Source organism: Zea mays, chromosome 3 (genome assembly GCF_902167145.1).
Source record: "Zea mays cultivar B73 chromosome 3, Zm-B73-REFERENCE-NAM-5.0, whole genome shotgun sequence".
NCBI lineage: Eukaryota > Viridiplantae > Streptophyta > Magnoliopsida > Poales > Poaceae > Zea > Zea mays.
Window position 1 is genome coordinate 222,759,396 of NC_050098.1, and position 19,339 is coordinate 222,778,734.

General features: G+C 43.0%; 1 protein-coding gene across 1 annotated transcript; it reads right to left on the minus strand.

The window, feature by feature from the left end:
• Window positions 1-1,616: 1,616 nt before the first annotated feature.
• Window positions 1,617-13,916, minus strand: LOC101027221 (Beta-adaptin-like protein A). Its single transcript, NM_001324082.1, has 11 exons — window positions 13,794-13,916; window positions 13,188-13,704; window positions 11,773-11,897; window positions 11,491-11,689; window positions 9,380-9,608; window positions 9,129-9,295; window positions 8,845-9,054; window positions 7,570-7,680; window positions 7,298-7,474; window positions 2,612-3,067; window positions 1,617-2,307 (listed from the first exon to the last, which is right to left on the minus strand). The coding sequence occupies exons 1-11, from the start codon at window positions 13,847-13,849 to the stop codon at window positions 2,017-2,019; spliced, it is 2,538 nt and encodes an 845-aa protein (NP_001311011.1). The 5' UTR covers window positions 13,850-13,916; the 3' UTR covers window positions 1,617-2,016.
• Between the last annotated feature and the right edge of the window lie 5,423 nt (window positions 13,917-19,339).

Consider the following 19,339-nt stretch of genomic DNA (forward strand, 5'->3'; position numbering starts at 1 on the left):
AGGTCGGTTAGGCTCAGTCTTTTGGAGCCAAAGCCATCTCATGCGCAGGGCCCAGATAAGTTCTTTAAGACTAGAAATGCCAAGACCGCCTAGCTGTAGGGGTCTACAGACTCTGCCCCAGGCCACCAGGCAGTGACCACCTCTGGCCTCTGCAAGGGAGAAACTCAAGCGATAAAACCAAAAATAGATAAAGCAGGCATACGAATGCACAGCAAGAAACAGAACCCAACCATACAAAGAGAACCCAACCATACATGTCTATTAAATCATTAACAACCATTGTTAGCCCAGATTTTAGTATTGATTTTGCCAATGTAAATTCAGTGAGTTTCCATGAAGATCTCGATAGGATTGAGTGGATTAAAAAGCCTTAGCACATGGTTTACATCAAGATCTAGATAGGATTGAGTGGATTCAAGCCATGGCATATGGTTTCATAAAATTTGTACCATAAATCAAATGGGTATTTATGAAGGTCTCCGTTCTTGTTGTATTAAATGGTCTTGTTCAGCATGTTCTATTCGATGGAGTGCTTTGCGGTTAATTCAAAATCTGCAATGCACAGAAAACCTTGATAGCAATGCACTAACACAACGATAACATCAAATTATTTTGTTTCAATGAAATGTTATGATAGTGCATTTGCTATTTTAAACTGTCAACTAAGATCTTATTTCAGTTCCATACGTCCACCTACGAGACTCACCTTTGGCTTTCGTCTCGGTAGGTGTATTATTCTACATTTTCCCAAAAGGGCATTCATTCATTTCTTTCTTCCCCGCCGACCACTACGACTAAAACGACGCGACAAATCAAGACTCAGAAAGGATAAGGGCAGGTGGTGGGCATTTGGGAAAGTCGGGCCGATCAGGTGTCTTCATTCAAGCGAGGGTACAAAAGAAGAACGAAACGAAGTGCGAGGCCAGGGGCAGGGAAAAGAGTCGAGTCGATCGACCGGGAGAAGCAAAACGAAATCCGAAGAATTTAACTGCGACAAAAACGACTCCAAATTTGAGCATGGGAGTACTTGTTAGGCTGGCTCCAACAAAGTCCTCTAAAGGGTTCTCTACCCTAAATATAGAGGATCAATCGATCCTCTACGCTCTCCAGCAACGTCCTCTAAACGGTCCTCTAAATTTAGAGGACGCTGCTGGATTCTCTATATATAGAGTTTCTCTAAACGATCATCTATCCATTTGACTACTTTAAATAACCGGTTTAGCAAAACTAAAATATGTACAATACATTTGAGAGAATAATAAATACGTATGTACAAAAAATAAAATTTAAAAATGTCTTTAATATGGATATTTGAGTATAGAGGATGTGATTTAGAGGATGTTGTTGGGGAGAAATAAGATATAGAGGATGAAATCTTTTAGAGGAGACTGTAAAGGACAGATATAGAGGATGAATATAGAGAACGTTGCTGGAGACAGCCTTAAGGCCTATTTGTTTGGAATTATAATTTACCTAGATTATATAATCTAACTTATTTTGAATTAACTCTTAGTTCAAAATGAATTAGATTATATAATCTGGACATATTATAATTTCAAACAAGCAGGCCCTTAATGTGAATCAAAATGGAAGAAACATCTTTATTGGTCACCTGTGCAAGAAAGAAAGGTAAGTACAGCATACATGAAAGGGGGAGGTGTGTGTTGTTTCTACATCCTTCAAGAAAAAGAAGGCCCTTCAGAAGAAGTCAAGGCATCACACTAGCACAATCCTAAATAACCTAGCTATTTATCTAGATGACATGTAGTCATGTACAAATGCACAGTTCACCCAATTAATACAAATAAGATTTTACTCCGCAAAACTCCATTGCTCTCTTGCTGAATTTAGTGATAATAATATATTGCCCTCTAATCGCACCTTCTACGCTGATTCTCCAACAAATTGATCAAGTACTGGACAAGCTTAGGCGGCACCGCGGCAGAGTGGGGGCAAAACTGTGAACGCCGGAAAAAAATTGTGGACCAGTGAATCGCTCAGACAAAATACTCAGGATCAAGAAAGCCCAAATTTGGACAAGGCTGACTGAAACAAAGTCGAGAATGCCTCAGCAGCAGTCCCATCATCAGCCTTAATTTTGAGCTGTGCCTTCGCTGATGCTGTGTTGACAATACATTCAACAAGGAAGAAAGCAGTAGCCCCATCTTTCTGAGCATAGAAAAAGAACTTGTAGTTCGGAGGCTGACCACCTGAAGCAATACATTGGATGTAATTGCTTTGCATATGACGGATGAGTGATTGGGGATTCATCAATGAAGCTGCTCCTTGTGGACTCAAAGAGCATTCCTGTCAACGAAACACAGTATAAAACAGTTCAGATCATAATAGAAAGAACATAGATCAGAACATAGGGCAGTTGATATCAGACACATTGGGAGACATTTAAAGGTGGATCGACGCCCTAGACAACCATGGCACTCAGGGTTTAGATTCATTACTCATTAGGCCATGAATTGGAACGGGCTTCTAGTTTCATACTCCATCAGAAACAAATACATTAGACAACCGTAACAAAAGATCTCATGTAGTGGTCTACTTTGCAAAAACTGTAAGAAAATCGACCAAGATGTGAAAAGGCTATGTGGCGTACCTGAGACAGCGCCAATGCTAGCTGGCCCCATTTCCTCTGGAACGTACCAGGATCTAGCACAGGCTTCGAGTTAAGGGTCAGTGCTGGTGGTGTTGGAGCAGGAGCTTCAGTAACGCCAATGCCAAGAAGGTCATCGAGACTGAAGTTTGATTGTGAGGAATGTGTCGGCCCACCAGTATTTACTAGTGAAGTTTCAGCTGGTGTTTGGGAGCTTATCAATGAAGGGCTAATCAAATCAGAAGGAGCATTGTATGCAGAGGTAGAAGAACCATTGCTGGCTCTTGTACCATTGTCCTCTTTATCTGAAGTACTTAGCAAAAGATCATTATCGTTTTCTTGATATCTTTGGGCAGAAATTACATTTTCTGGATCCTCTGCCCCAACAGTCAAGCTTGTAAGATCCTCTGAGTATTCAAATGGCTCACGATGCTCCCTATCTGTAAACATGTAAGATGGCTGCCAAATACATAGATGTTAGTACCTTTTATGCAAGCTTTGAATAACATATAATCAATATTGAGAAGCTGCCTTGCTATGAACACATGCTCCTGTCAGCTCCAGCATTTGAAATTTGCATTAAGGCACATCAAAGAAATGTGAACAAAAAAATACTCCAGCCATAAAAGGAATGTGTTTTGCTGTCTTTACATGGCAATATCGCCACACAATACCAATACATAGCAAAAGCACGAACCCCATTTGAGTCACTTAATTCAACTTATCTCAAGCAAGGGTCTGCAGAAGTGCTTATCATGGACCTACAATTGCCTCTACAGTTGAAGACAGCCCTTAATCTCTTGTATGATGTATTAGCTAAACACGTTTTTTACCAAACTTCCATATAGTTCTTTCACCATTTTCTTTTTTTAGGAAAATCAAAGACAATATATCATGGAAGTTATCTAAAGAACTCATAATCTGCCAGAGGCAAGTTTGGTAGCCCTTGAAATCAAAAGCCATTTAATAAAATCATTGTGAACAGTACAGATCAATAGTTAACCAAAATCCACAAGCCAACTAATATTCAGCAAAGCCTTCATTTAAATCTCTCCCCCTACCAGCTATTGGAGTCAGTCAAAAGTAAATAAATAATCTATTATAGAACTTAACTGTTTGTTGTTATGTCAAAACATTAACTAAAGTACAGTCATCACTGAAAGGGAAGGCAACTTGAAAGCAAGGTAGTAGGGTACTAAAGTAAAAGTTGCACTGTACAAGGATGGCCAGTGAATTTAGAAGTGGAAATCCCAACAAGGCCCATTGGCATAATTTATGGGTGTGTTAAGTTGCTTGCATCCCTCCTAGACTGCATTAGGCCCAATGCAGGACAGTCTAAACCATCATAAACTAATGCAGAGTGCTGGTGTTTAGTTGAATCCATATAACATTTTGCACTGTGTAAGATCATGTTTGCTTGCCTGCGTTTTATTGCATAGTCTCCTTCATTTTCATGGAAATCTGTTACCTCCTTCCCACCTCCAGTCCATCAAGACCAAACAACATGACAATGGCTGACTCTTCACACCCACAATGGACGAATTCCAAACCAAGGGCCCCAAAAAACAGAAAGAAAAGACCCGTGCTCAATGAATTCTAGAGTACACCAGGTAAGAACCAGACCAAGGAGATAACAAATCAGGCCCAGATCACACTCATGTAGGTCAATCTTGATGTTGTTTCGTTGCCAATCCTGCCACGCAGGCACAACAGAAGTAGAGCGTCAGGGACCTCAACCCTCATATTCACTAGCATCGATGAGGAAATTCATGAGCTGGGTAGTAAGCTCTGGTCGGCTGTGCAGGATGAGGAGCGGAGCAGGAAGGTGGCTGGCTAGCTTGGCATGGCTGTCTGTGGTGAACATAGAGGTGAAGAAGGTGGAGGCCTGGATCTCTGATGCAGAGGCCAAGCTGTAAGTGTCAACACCAAAGTCAAGTGGGCCAGGGGGGCTTCTGTAGGGCGTATCGGAACCGTGGCTAGTGCCGTGGTGGTGGCCAGCATCCCTCGAGATTCCAACGGGACCTGTGCCGCTCAAGATCCCAATGTCGCCTCACCGCATTGCCCTGTCTCAGGAGATGATACCTCCCACCTCACTGATGGACTGATGGTACAAGAAATGAAAGCTGGCAGAGCAACAGCGGCAGTGTAATTGGTAGCAGCACAACGGCCTGTGTCTGGTGCAAACTTGGACTGAGCTAGTGGTGGAAGAGGTAGGGAGGTGAGAGGTCCAATTCCATGGGCCCCCTAGCTCATGCAAGCATGCGCTCCACAGCCCAGCTAAACTTTGCGTACTAGACATTGCGGCCTCGTCTATGCTGTCTCAACATAGCAGGTCCCAAGCCCTGCTAACGGAGATTATGATAGGTTGGTGAGCCAACGTTAAACCTAGCCATTCTAATGGAGATGAAACCCGAAAGAAATCCATTGAAGGCGTATAACCCTCTTAGCAACACGCCACATTGGAACCTTGGTATGGTGTTCAATGGACAAGGGCCGGGCCGACACTCCTTTGGTAACACGTCGTGTCGTGATCTGGACACAATGTCAAGTGAGCAAGTATTGAGTCGCTGCTTCCTTAGTGGCACGCTACATCGGCGCTCGAGCGCAGCAGTGAAAATTATGGGCCATGATGGTATCCTAATTGAGCCATGGAGATGCCTTGGGGATAGATGGGAGAGATTTGCTAATATGCCCACGCCAACAATAGGCCTTGCTAAAATGTCTATGGACCCACAAGTCATAGACACTGATGAGCATTTTAGCAAGGAGCCATTGTTGGCGTGTGCATAAACACAAATATTCTCGATGGGACCCACAAGTCATAGACACTGATGGACATTTTAGCAAGGAGCAATTGTTGGCGTGTGCATAAACACAAATATTCTCAGACAGATATAATATGGCTAACCAAGTTATTCAACCATATCTTCCAGTCAAACAAGATGAGCATTTTAGCAAGGAGCCATTGTTGGCGTGTGCATAAACAAAAATATTCTCGATGGGACCCACAAGTCATAGACATTGATGGACATTTTAGCAAGGAGCAATTGTTGGCGTGTGCATAAACACAAATATTCTCAGACAGATATAATATGGCTAACCAAGTTATTCAACCATATCTTCCAGTCAAACAAGATGCTTGACAAGTAGAAAAGTATAATGGTACTAATCTACAAGAATAAGGGAGATATTCAAAGGTGTACTAATTATTGGGGAAGAGAGAGTTATCAAGCGTCGTTTGAGAGGAATAACGAAGATCTCTATGAACCAATTTGGTTTAATGCCCGTAAGGTAAACCATGGAAGCCATTTTCTTAATAAGACAAGTGATAGAGCAATATAGGGAGCAGAAGGACCTACACATGGTTTTCATTGACTTGGAGAAGGCTTATGAAAAAATGCCAAAAAATGTTATATGGTGGGCTTTAGACAAACATAAAACCCCAACGAAGTACGTTGGACTCATTAGGGACAAGTACAACAATGTTGGGGCTAATGTTCAAACAAGTGACGGAGACACGGATGACTTCCCGATTAGAATAAGAGTATAAGACTACACCAAGGGTCACCTTTGAGCCCTTACCTTTTTGCCTTTGTGATGGATGAGGTCACAAGAGACATAAAGGGAAGATCCCTTGATGTATGCTTTTTATGGACGATGTAGTGCTAGTTGATGAAAGTCAGACATGAGTAAATAGGAAACTGGAGTTATGACGGGAGACTGTAAAGTCCAAAGATTTTAGAGTCAGTAGAACTAAAACCGGATATATAAGAGATGAGATATGACTTCGGCACTACTACAAATGAGGAAGGAGATGTTAGTTTGGAAGGTGGTGTCTAGGAAGGACATCTTTCTATATTTAGGATCAGTACTACAGAGACATGGATATTGATGAAGATAGCCATAGAATCAAAGTAGGGTGGATGAAGTGACGCCAAGTATTTGACGTTCTACGTAACAAGAGGGTACCACATAAGCTAAAAACTAAAAGGTAAGTTTTCTAGAATGACGATTAGACCTACTATAGTGTATGATGCAGAATATTGCCGTGCAAAAAGACGACATGTTCGCAGATAAGTGTTGTGTTGGATTTGTGGCCACACAAGAAGGGATCGAGTCCGGAATAATGATATACATGACAGACTAGGGGTAGCACCAATTGAAGAAAAGTTTGTCCAATATCGGTTAAGATGATTTAGACATGTCCAACGGAGACCTCTAGAGGCACCAATGCGTAGTGGGATCTTAATACGCAATAGCAATGGAAAGAGAGGTAGGGGAAGGCCTATGTTGACATGGAAAGAGAGTAAAAAGAAGATTTGAAATGATGGAATATATCCAAAGATTTAGCCTCGAATAGGAGTGCGTGGAAATCAGGTATCGATGTGCTTGAACCTTGACTTGTGATTTTTGTTGGGTTTCAACTCTAGCCTACCCAACTTGCTTGAGACTAAAAGGATTGGTGGTTATTATTGTAGGCAATGCAGCCTCTAGGCCCCCTTTTGTATTGTTTAATGATGCATTAGAGTTAGACCCAATGCAGCCATCCAAACATGAGAACTATGCATACACCCATATGCAGGCAACCAAACACACGCTATATGATAATCAGAATCACATAAAATAGCAAGTGAAGATCTCCATATGTAAAGTTTTTATCAATAGTTCAGATAAGATTAATTTGCATACCTTCTGATATACAACTGATAGACTGTTGAACTCATCAAATATCCGATCTTTGGTTTCACTGCTCTGTGTATCTGCAAATACAGAGACAGCTTGTTTGGGAGGGTTTACTACACGTTCTGCTACATTAGGATTGTATTGCAAAAGCCTGTAGTAGAAAAGTGCTCTGTCATGAACATCCTGCAACAGATGTGAGGTTTAGCCAGATCAAAAAAAAATCACCAGTGGTGATGAATAATCAATCTTTTATAGCAGAAACTCAAACAAATCCTGACCTGCTGGGTGTCAGATAGACCAGCTGATAATGTAGCTCCTAATGCCTTTTGTGTCTCTGGAGGTCTTTTAAAGAAACATTTCATCACTGCTGTCAGGAGATGCAAGCGAACCTTCAAGATACATTATCAATGGAAAAGTTAAGTGGAACTCAAAATGAGTAGCTAATGGTTAGGGGTATCCTGAAAAAATCTAAAGCAGATGCATGGAATTCTACACTAATATCAGGGTAATCCTACAAGGCTACAAGGCTCAAGATGGTAGTTCAGATAAGGGTAACAAAGTCATCCTCAATTTCAGTCTGTAGAAGGAAGTCAATGATTTTCATAAATGATACCAAAACTTGAATTTCAACAATCAGAAAATTTCAGTTGCAATTAAATGTTCTCCCTTAGGTGTGTATGCTACTGTTACTGATTCTGGGACACAAAAATCAGTCATGTATGCAGTCTCTCCGGTCAAAATTAAGTGCAATCTTGTACATCAGCACAGTCCCCTTAAACAACTTTGACAACTAATATAATGTTGTATTATATTCAGAATATGGAAAAATCATAGTATGCAACTACTTTTCAAGACAAATACTATTATCATTTCAAATATATAGACTGAACACACAAAATGTAATTCATAATCAAAGACAATTCGAAATGTTTGACTGCGTGCAACCAAAAAATGCACTTGTTTCTTACTAGAGTACTGTGAAAAACAAACTTCTGATGCATGAATAAGAAAAAGTAGATCATTGTTTTTTCTTGCTATGGACCATAGTTTAGCAACTTTATTAACCTAGTACAAAACGTAAAAAATGTCTTCTGGAGTCCATTAGGCTGTGCGCAGCGCATCCCGCGAGCTGCCCCCTCCCCTTCGTTTAGCGCGCGCAGGGCAACGCTACGTCCGCAGCACTGGACGCTAAAGCAGCAACAGTGCAAGCGTGTTGCACAGTAACCTGCCAGAAGCAGGGTCGTGGCAGCCACCCCCTTGCGTGGTTTTGCGTGCACGTCAGTATGTATTAGATGGAGAAAATTGATAATGAATGAAAAGTAGGGATAGAAAATGATACTTTATGGTTGTAGTGGGGTATAGGGGGTATTTATAGGGAACCGCTGCGGGAGATGAAAAAGTAGGGGGTGGAATATTGACGATGTGGCACAAAAGTGGGATATAGAGGGAGAAATCTAGGGGGGGCGGGCTGCAGACAGTCTTATAGCGCGTAAAATACAGGACAACAGTCTACTCAATAAGATAAACGACACAAAATAAGAACATGTTGATACCTCAGGAGAGTGCTCTTCATCCCAGTTTTCAACAAGATTTTCAAGGATGTATGGAGCATCATGCATGTCTTGTGAATATTCTCCCAACATCCATATGAGAGCTGCTTTTCCTTTGGGCTCCTGGATGTTTTTGCTGCTGATATTTCCAACAACAGCTATACAATCATGGCTCCATTGAGGATATTTTCTGAGAAGATCTTTTACCAAGACCTGCATGTGTAAATCAGAATCCTGTTAGAATAGATCATGAGTAAAGGTCAGTAACTAGCATTACAAACACTTACTAGAGTTTCAGCAGTCACATAATCCTTATCCATTTCAAGAAATTGTAGAAGCCTGTCCACAATAGCATTAACATCATACTGCTGCAGTGCTATTTTTCCAACTGCGCGGATAGACTCCCTTGCAATCGGTACATCAACATTCCCAGCGTATTCACACAGTTCGGTGACTGGTGGGAAGAAACATGCTTTTTAAAATAATGGTAATGAATGAGTAAAACATATCAAATTACAGTTGGAAGTCTGGCATTTACCAATCTCATATGTGTTGCTTTCATTTGCTATAGCAGTCAACATCTCAAGTTTCAACTTCTTCACGTATGAAGGATCACTAAATTGGCAGTAGAAGCTTTTATAGTCTGAGGAAAATAACATTGGAGCACGCATCACCAGAAGATGTAGATGGCATAGCACAGAGTATGACTGTTCAGGACTGCCAGCACCCACCAGAGTAAGCAAGGGTGCTTTAATACGTTCATAAACCTAAAACAGAGGAGCAAAAATAAAACACAAAAATAAGACAAAAAAAATAACCCAGAAACATGAGAAATCCAAAGAAATAAAGTGTCCATGGAATTAAGAATTTTCAGCTACAGTAACCTCCAAATGACAGCATTATCTACAGCTAACAGACACTCAAAAGGACACAATTTCATCGTAATGTTCGTCCAAGGTGCTGTTTGTCCGCGACACTGTTCTCCCGTGGGTAATTTTCATCGCGTGAACAGTACCGCACCTCTTCCAGCCAGCAGCCCTAACCCTAGGATGATGGCACCCAAGCGCCGGGGTCCTGGTGCACGACCTTCCACCCACCACTCGTACTACCTCCGTAACCCTGTTCCTAACAATCTAGTATCAGAAGACCTCACCGATCCTAGGATGTCGGACGACCCTCCCCAGCCTTCGGTTTCCCCGGTGACGACCACCATCCCGACAACCTCCGGGGCAGCAGCAGCCACCAGCACGTCGCCCGTGTCGCAGAACTCCTTCATAGCATTCCGGCGGCAGATGTAGGACTCCCAGACATTGATCCTCAACCACCTGTCGGCGCTGACCGCCCGGTTGGGGGTGATCGAGGTCCAGCTCGCGTCGGCCTCGTCTGTGATTGATCCTTCATCGCCGGCCCACGTCTCCCCCTCCGCTGCGCAAGATTACCCCTACGGCCTTCCCGGCTATGGGGGCATCCCCATCGTGCCCGCTGCGGCGCCCTCCCTGCCCCTGGCACTGCCTCCATCCACCACCCCTGCCCTTGTGCCCACGACCTCCCACGCTGCCGCCGCCCCATCGCCCACCGCTGCCCTTGTCTCCCAGCGCCAATCCACCGGATTCCCTTCCCTCACTCCCCATCTCAGGCTTTCCCGACCCCCAACATAGCGCACCCCCCGCCCCCGCAACAACACCCGCACCACCATAACCTTTCCTTCCCCAACTTCGATGGCAAGGAAGATCATGTTGGTTGGTTGACCCGTTGTGAGAGCTTCTTCTACAATCAGGGGACACCGGAGATGGACAAAGTCTAGTTGGTTGCGTACCATCTCACAGGCGCTGCACAACAGTGGTCCTTCATGCTGCGGCGCGAAGAGCCCATGCTGCACTAGTCGTGCTTTAAAACTTTGCGCCAACAACGTTTTGGGCCTCCCCTGCGCAGCAGCACGTTGGGCGAGGTGGCACGCCTGCCGTTCCGCTCCACAGTGGAGGACTACCAGGATCAATTCCTGGCTCTCCTGTGCCACACTGCGCCCGTGCCACCACCACACGAACAAGCGCAACTCTTCACCGCCGGACTTCACGGGCGTCTCCGGATAGACGTCGAACTGTGCGCGCCCGGTGACCTTCAGCAGACCATGGCGCTCGCTCGGGCGTACGAGCGGCGCGCCCGGTTCTCTGACGAGCGTCCCCAGCCCTCTACGCGTCTACCGATTCCGCCATCCCCTACGTCGGCTGGGCCAGCGGCGACGACCTCCACCCTAGCAACACCGACGTTCAAGCGCCTCACCCCAGCAGAGATGGCGGAGTGACGCCACCAGGGTCTGTGCTACAACTACGACGAGCCGTTTGTGCAAGGCCATCACTGCCAACGCCTCTTCTACCTCAAGGTGTCCACCAACGACGACGGGATAGCTGCTACGGAAGATCCCCCCCACCCCGTAATCCCTAACCCTAGGACGACGGCGCCCAAGCGCCGGGGTCCTGGTGCGTAGCCTTCCACCCACCACTCGTATTACCTCCATAAGACAGTAACCCTGTTACTAACAGTTGCTCATATACTAAATCTCATATCCAGAACAAGAAAGAAATGCTTCTGAAAAGTAATTGCAATAATGTAGCATGATCCAAACCACCTCTCTGGGAGTAACATGTGCACCTGTTGATGAACATCAGTCATAGACATTGTCAAATGGAGAAAAACTTTAATTGTTGCCAAAACAACTGCTCCATTTGCATGCTGAAGTCTATCCTCCAGCAAATTCATAATGTCAAATATTTCATTATTATCAGATGGAAGGAACTTTGATGCCAACTCAAGAACAATGCACTGCGCCCATTCACTGAACTCCTTGATCCTGCACATAAAAATAGAGAACTCAAGGAAAATCACATTGGCATTATTTAACAGAAAAGGCTCCAAAGCCAGGTTGAAACCCACTTGTTTAACAGGTAAAATACCACTGGTTTGCTATGCAATGTCTCAATCTCTCTTGCAGCTGCTTCTGATTTAGCAGCTTCTAGGGCCCAGATCTCTTGCAATGCATGCAGGCAATTGGCAACTACCTGCAAGTCACCAACATAATCAGTTTATCTCAAAAACAGCACATCATTGAACGAGATAGCATCCGACCATTAATCAGTTCAACCAAAGCACCAAGTGCAATCGTTCAGAATAATAAAATACCTCACAGGCTCATAACTGAAACACAGAACTTACAAAACAGCCTTTTAATAGAAGCCACATGACAAACATAAGCTTGTTTAAGCAACTGAGCTTTGATGTTCCAGAAATGATGGTTTGGGCTCATCATTAATCAGTTGAAGTGTTGAACCAAAGCACAAACTTCAAAACCAACAGAATGATAAAATACCTCACAGGTTCATAGCTGAAATGCCTTTTAATAGAAGCCACACAACAAACATAACTACATAAGCTCATGTTCAAGGAATGAATAACAATGGAATTGTAAACTTGATGCAGATCAGGAAAACTCAAAAGTATCCTGCACAGTTGCATATAACTTCTGCTATACATAGAATAGAAACAAGAAGCAGTGAATTTCAAATTCACTCATATTTAACAACTTGCAGGAATTGTACAAAAATCACAGGTTAAATCGTCATGCAATTACCGTTTATGATATTGCAGGTTTAAATTGTCATGCAAAACTAAAAGAACAGGTTATATACAAAACAGGTTGAACTTTCAGTCTGAATGACGTTATCAGACAATCTAAGGAAAAGCCAAAACAAAAAATTGTGTTTGCTCAATATTTTATACAACCAATGAACCAATTAACCATAAAACTCTGGGTGTTTGAAATGTGCAAAACAGCCAACACAGCCAAAAAAGGCAGATTACAGCATGGTTCTTAAAGCGTAAGGCGAGACAAGGCGTTGGACCGCCGCCCAGGCGCCTAGGCAACGCCTAGGCGAGCAAGGCACCTATGATTTTTTGGGCACCTGGACGCCTAGGTTACGCCTTTAAAACACTGGATTACAGTCGTTTTGTTGTTGAGGGAATAATCATGAATATGCAGCCACAGTAGCCACTTTCATTCATCTATGTAATCAAGCAAGCTGTAAACTAGACAGCTACATGGTGCCCACAGTTTTATCAGCTCCCATTGGTACACAGTGCCTAAACTCAATCAGAGTCGGGATTGCTCTGTGTGCGTCAAACACATATTTCCTGCTCCATGTTAAATCCACAGAATGCAAAAGGTTCACTTTTTGGTGACAATTCAACAGTTGTTCATTGAACTTGCGGTAGCAGTCACTGAAACAAATTAGCAATAATGTGATAGGATTACTGCATAGCTTCACCGGCCAGTTCGTGGCAGGGTACTTCACCTGTGCGTCTGGATCGGATAGCATGAGCGCCTTGAGCGAAGCAGGAAGGTCAGCATCAATGCAGGCGGTGGCAGATATGTGATACAACTTGGCAGCACCAACAGCAGCAATCATCCGCACGTAGGCGCTGGGGTCCTTCAGCCCGGTCGTGAGTGGCGTGACGAGATACTCGACAAGATTGGGGACACGGAGGGAGCAGAGACTGCGGAGAGCGAGGCCGCGGATGGTGGGGTCCTGATCTTGGCAGTCCCGCTGGAGGAAGTTAATGGTGAGGAGGGCTAGGTCCGGGTGCGCGCGCGCGTGGGCGCCTACATAGAGATAGCACATCTTCTTGGTTACGACGTCGGAGGTGGCGGAGCAGAGGACCATCTCCCCGAACGCGGCCGACACGTCGATGCCGGCCGTCATGCAGGAGATCACCCTCTTGAATACATCACGACGCTGGGCGTCCGCATCGGGAGCGCGGCTCCCGGCAAGCTGCCGCAGCTGCTGCTTCAGATCCGTCACCTCGCTCTTCCTGCATTCACAGAGTCGCCGATTGCCAGGTTAGTTTAGCGTTTAGGAGGAGGGGGGTTTCGGGTGGTGGAGCGGGGAACAGCGGCAAACCCGGAGGGTTGGGAAGGAGAAGCGGACTTCGCCGCCGAAGGGACGGTGGGAGCCATGGCAGTGGTCGGCCGCGGCAGGTTGGATCTGGCCTCGCCTGAGGAGGAAGACGACTGTGACGAGCCGTGGTGTCTGGGAGTTCGGGGTGGCACTAGAGGCTGACAGGTGGACCATATGCAAATACGCCTTCGTGGAGGGTATATGTATGTGTAGTAAAAAAATATCAGGAACATGTTTGTGGAGGTGAAAGAGTGTATTTAATTTAAAAATATACTAAGATAGATAGGGAAGTATCGTTTTGAAAGTCAATGTATAGTGAAAGATTATTTTTGGAAAATTATCATGACTGGTTGCGTGGTTTATATTGATTTGCATCTGATACGTTCATAGGGGAAAAAAAGGCCACAACGGAATGACAATAATAGTCCTCCATATATTTTACGTTTATGGCTTTTAAAATTTTAATTTAAAATTTCCATATCACTTTTTAGTACTTATATAAGCAATACCAAAGTTGTATTGCCGATTTAATTTACATGTGTGTTGTTGAAAAGTTTTGATTTAAAGTTGTTTAGTGATTCAGATATTTTTCTAAATTCATGTATTTTTATGTATATATTTTTATATTTTTTAAATGATATCGGATGGAGGCAAATCATATGTCAAAGTTATAGTATTTCATCGTATTCAAATTACATAAATATAATATCTATATACTACTATATTAAAGTCTACAAGGTTAGCCTACCACCTTGGTTCTGCCTCCTATAAATCTACATCGTCTGTCAATATCAATCAAATCTATACCGTCCTTCCGTGTACCTCGTCCCCTCGCCTGATCCACCAACATCACACGTCCGTTCGTGCGCCCCAGCCCCCCGCCCTCACCGACTCACCTGCCCCTGCTCAAGCCGTACCTGCCCGCCCGTGCTGGCAACCCTTGCCTCCGCGTGCCCACCGTGGCCTCCCTCATCTCAGCCTCCACCTCACTTCTCTTCATGCAAGCCTCCACATCCAGAAGCCACATCTGGCGTCGACCGGCTCCGCTCCCACACGCGCCTCGACCACGTGCTCGCCCGCAACGACAATTGCATCGCCGTCGCACGCGCCTCAGGAAGGACCCCACGCACTTCCTCCTCGGCGTCGAAGCGTACCCGCGCGTCGGAGGCTGCCACCCCCACCCCAATAGCACCGCCCAGGAATGCAGCCAACTGGCACCCAGTGGCGACATCGGAGCCAGGCACAGCCATGACGCTAGAGGAGAGCGGTACGAAGACATCGGCCACGACCGTGGCACTGGAGGAGATGGCAACGAATACTCACCTCGTTCACCTTGCCTCCACAATGAATTGGCGATGGTCACGCCCTCGCCTTGAAGATGTTGCTACGACCTTCTTGCTACATCCAGGTAGGGAACGACATGCCATATAACAAAGTATGGCGTGCTACACAACAAAGTATGCTCTGTGCTGCCCACCTCTACCTATTCAAAGCACATATGCACAACAAGTGTTCGACTTTTTGCCTCTGTGAGATGGTAGTTCAGTTTGGACCTAAAAAATGTGTGCACACAGATGACTGTTGTAGCTGATGGCTTCGAAGTTCATAAAAACAAATAACGAGTTTTGTTTATGTATTCCAATATATTCAATCATTTGAATTCAGCAACCTTTCTTATTAGTAGAAGGCCAATGGCAAATAAACATTTATCAAGCAAATGTGCTTTGTTTATGGTAGGTGAGAAGATGCACACAAATAACCTGGAGATTGCCCTTGTCCATACTTGCTGGAAATTTGGTTAGTACAAACACGATCTCTTGTTGTAAATATTAGTTTGACAACATCTAGCAAGAATGAAATTTGTGATAAACTCTATTTGTCCTAGGTGTCTTTGAAACACATGCACAGTTAATTCTGACGAGGCAGGGTCCCAAGTGTATGTCGCTAGACTACCAATCCAAGTATGAACAAGCGACAGGATCCCAAGTGTATTCATTCTTTGGCTTTAATGGTACAGTTACTATGCTTGGTTAGTTCCCTCCCTCCCTCTCTTTCTTTTTGTGTTGTGGAATAGAAAAGACCATCGACGTCATCTAGATTGTGTTCACTTGTGTACAGTTTCGGCTATTGAGCAACTTCAGGTTATGGCATCAAAACATCAGTATAAAGAAGCAATTGCAGAAACCTATAAAAGCTTTAGAACTGATTTCAATGTCTGAAATATTTTAACACTCGTACTGATTGTTTTGCATGATTCTGCATATGATTTCCAGCCAATTTCTAACTTTGTTCCAGGCGGCGAACCAACTATGCAGTCATTTTGAAGCCTATAGAGATATGCCCAAAATAATAGAGCTGAGAGAGAAATTCAACATCAAGAAAAATCCCTTAGTTGAATTATATGTCTCCCGCGGCGGCGAGTAGTAGTTGCTACTGACGCACGCAACCCATGGTAAATTGACTACAAGCTAGTTTCTTATCTATCCCCTCGCTCTTACTGTCCCATCTATTAGTTGAATTATCTGTCTGATCACTTGTAAGACGGGATCATGTCAATATTCCTTACTTTTATTGTGTGGTCCTTACTTTTATTGTCTGGTCACTTAAAAGATTGTGGACAGGATCCAACAACTACAACACTTCAACCTGAATATAAGGCAATTTTTACGTTACTCCTACGCTACAACAACTTTGGGATATAGGACAATTTTTAAATTCCTGCTATTATGTGCTTATATCATGTTTTCTGGAAAACAAATATCGATTCTCCACTTCCGCATCCTCCTGAATTGCTATTAGTTGATTGTTTTATGTCTGTTACTTTGATGGTCTTTTTCTTAAAGGAGAAGTCATGGTGTCCTGATTGCAGATCTTGAGGTTGCATCATGTGTTCAACTAAGATACATCATACATGCTTTGCAGTTTACTTTATTTTAGCTTCTGTGCTTACAATCCTGTGAAGTGAGTGTGGCACAAACAATGAAATATTGTATGCTGACAAATAATTCACTTTAAAGAATTTTATTAACTTTCTGAAATGGTTAACAATTTCCATATCTCTTTGGTTTCTAGCAACTATAGTTGTTATTACTTCTTTGCTAATGATGACAATGCCAAAGTTTACAGTTTAGTTATTCTCTCATATTTTTATTAGATTCTTACTAATACCCGAACCTTAAACAACAGGAATAAATCTTGGTATTGGTAGTGTGATCTTTACAAAAAGTCAAGATGGTGAAGTTCACGGCCGAAGAGCTTTGTGCCATCATGATAAAAAAAGAACAACATTTGTAACATGTCTGTTAATCGAAGTTGTTCTAGGAGAACTTGAAGTCAACAAAGGTTAGGGATAGGAGTAACTAATATTATGGAAAAGTGAAATGATAGTAATTTTTTGTACAGTTTACTCGAAGTGGTAATCCAGGAATCAAGAGAAGGTTCAACCCACCTTTGTGAATAGAAGCAGCCATCCAGAGGGGCATATTGCTAATCCCCTTCTTAAGAAAATAGTATGAAGCTCTCCTGCTTTGTTCCTCGTTGGTTCCATTACTGGTCACTAGCTCACAGATCTCTCCTTGCCTAACTAATGATAAGCGCTATTGTTTTCGCTACAGACCTATTGCTCTGACTAATGTTGCTTTATTGAAAGGATGAAAATTTTGCAGGACTAGGTTTATACTGCTCAGCTGATAGTTATCTCATTGCATAAATTTATGAGGTAAATATATATATATATACTAGTATTTTAGAGGTGCAATGTCATATTAATGTATAACATATCTACTACTAATTTTCCAAGATTATGCATGTTAGATACTATTACATGCTTTATGCTATTTCTCTATTTTTTTCATGCTTATGATAACTACGAATGCCACACAATTCAACTGAAATTGTTTCCTTAAATTGAATCTTATTCTTTATTGATGGCAGAACTATCCTATGTGTAACCTGATGAGGTTTATGGGTCTCAGGCAAGCGCTGCTCAGAGCGTTCTTATATGATAATCTACATCATTATCTATTTGGTATTTTCTAAATTTGAAATACTTGAATGCTTCTTTATGACTCTGACCATCGCTATCCTCCCCTGTAGCTAGCTGGTAATCCTACATATGGTCCTTCACTTTCATGATTTAAAGTTGGTCACCTCCATATCAATCGCATTGAATCCCTAGGCAGCCAAACAAAATTGTGCAACATTGAAGCAAGATTCTAGCAGTGAGTAATTGGTCAAGGAATTGAATAAAGCAACAGTGTTGGTCACTAGGTTTTTGGGCCCTCCGTTGCAACCTTTCGCGGAATAGGAGGATGAAATGGAGGACACTTGCAAGCAACTCTCTATAGAATGCATAATCGTTTGAGACTACTGAATATTGTTCCAACCTATCAGTAAGCAATGTTTTGTGCGTTTGCACTTGTCTCATGCATTGATTTTGACCTTCTGAAGATAGAAAAAGAAGTTACACACTAATCTTGTACGATGATGATGTTTCAAGCTTACATGTGTATAGCCATATCAGAATTAGGGTGAATGAAGCTTTTTTCTTTTGTTTATTTGTGTGGCACCTTTTTTCTTGTGTGGTCCACTTTGAGTAACCATATTACTAGGGTTAGAGACAAAAAGATCATATGATCTTAATGATTCTATGTATTTGGCACAAATGCAAATTATTTCTTACAAACTATTGTACATGCTTTTGGACTACAAATTTTGGTAACTGGTTATTTGTTTAGTTTTATGTTTTTATAGTGCAAGCATTAGCAGCTCTACTGAGTGGAGCTCCATTGTCCTTCTTGCATGGATTATGGTAGAAACACCATAAGGGAAATGCTCCTAAAGTCAGGTTTCTTCGTACAAAGGTGTCTCCAAACTAGACATCAAGAGAAGTTTCTTTGGGGGTGATTTCCTGTTTCCGCTTCTGCTGAACTTCAGTCCACTCAGTTAGGATATACTCTTGGCAAAGGGTGTCATGTCCATTGAATTAACCATCAGGCTCTCGATGCTACCTTCTTTGTTGCCCAAATAGAAGGAAATTATAGTATTTGTTGCCCAAGTAGAAGGAAATTATAGTATTATCCTAGGCCGAGATTGGATTCACGTCAATTAATGTGTACCTTCTACGTTACATCAAATACAATTATAATGGATGAGCAATGAAGTAGAGACAATGCATGCAAACACATCGGCTTGTATTGACATGGTCGATGCCCCTGTACTTTGGACTTATGAGACTGCAAAATGTTTGAGAGCAGTTGATTTTTCAGATTACCAGGTCATAAGTATGTATATGGAAGGTTTCACTTCTGTAATGCTAGAGTCGATGGAAAATCGGCTAAACCATAAGTGAATAATGATGCATACACACACAAAATTGTGTCAGGTTGTGGGCGGTGTGAGCCCTGAGGCCTGACAGTTTGGAGTCCAGCAGAGAGGGTTGCAGTCCACAGACAATCACATAGATGGTTTGGCCCTTGAGGCCGAATAGTCCAAAGTCCAGTAGAGAGGATTGCAGCGTGTAACCCCTCTCGCAGACAGTCCGACCCTCA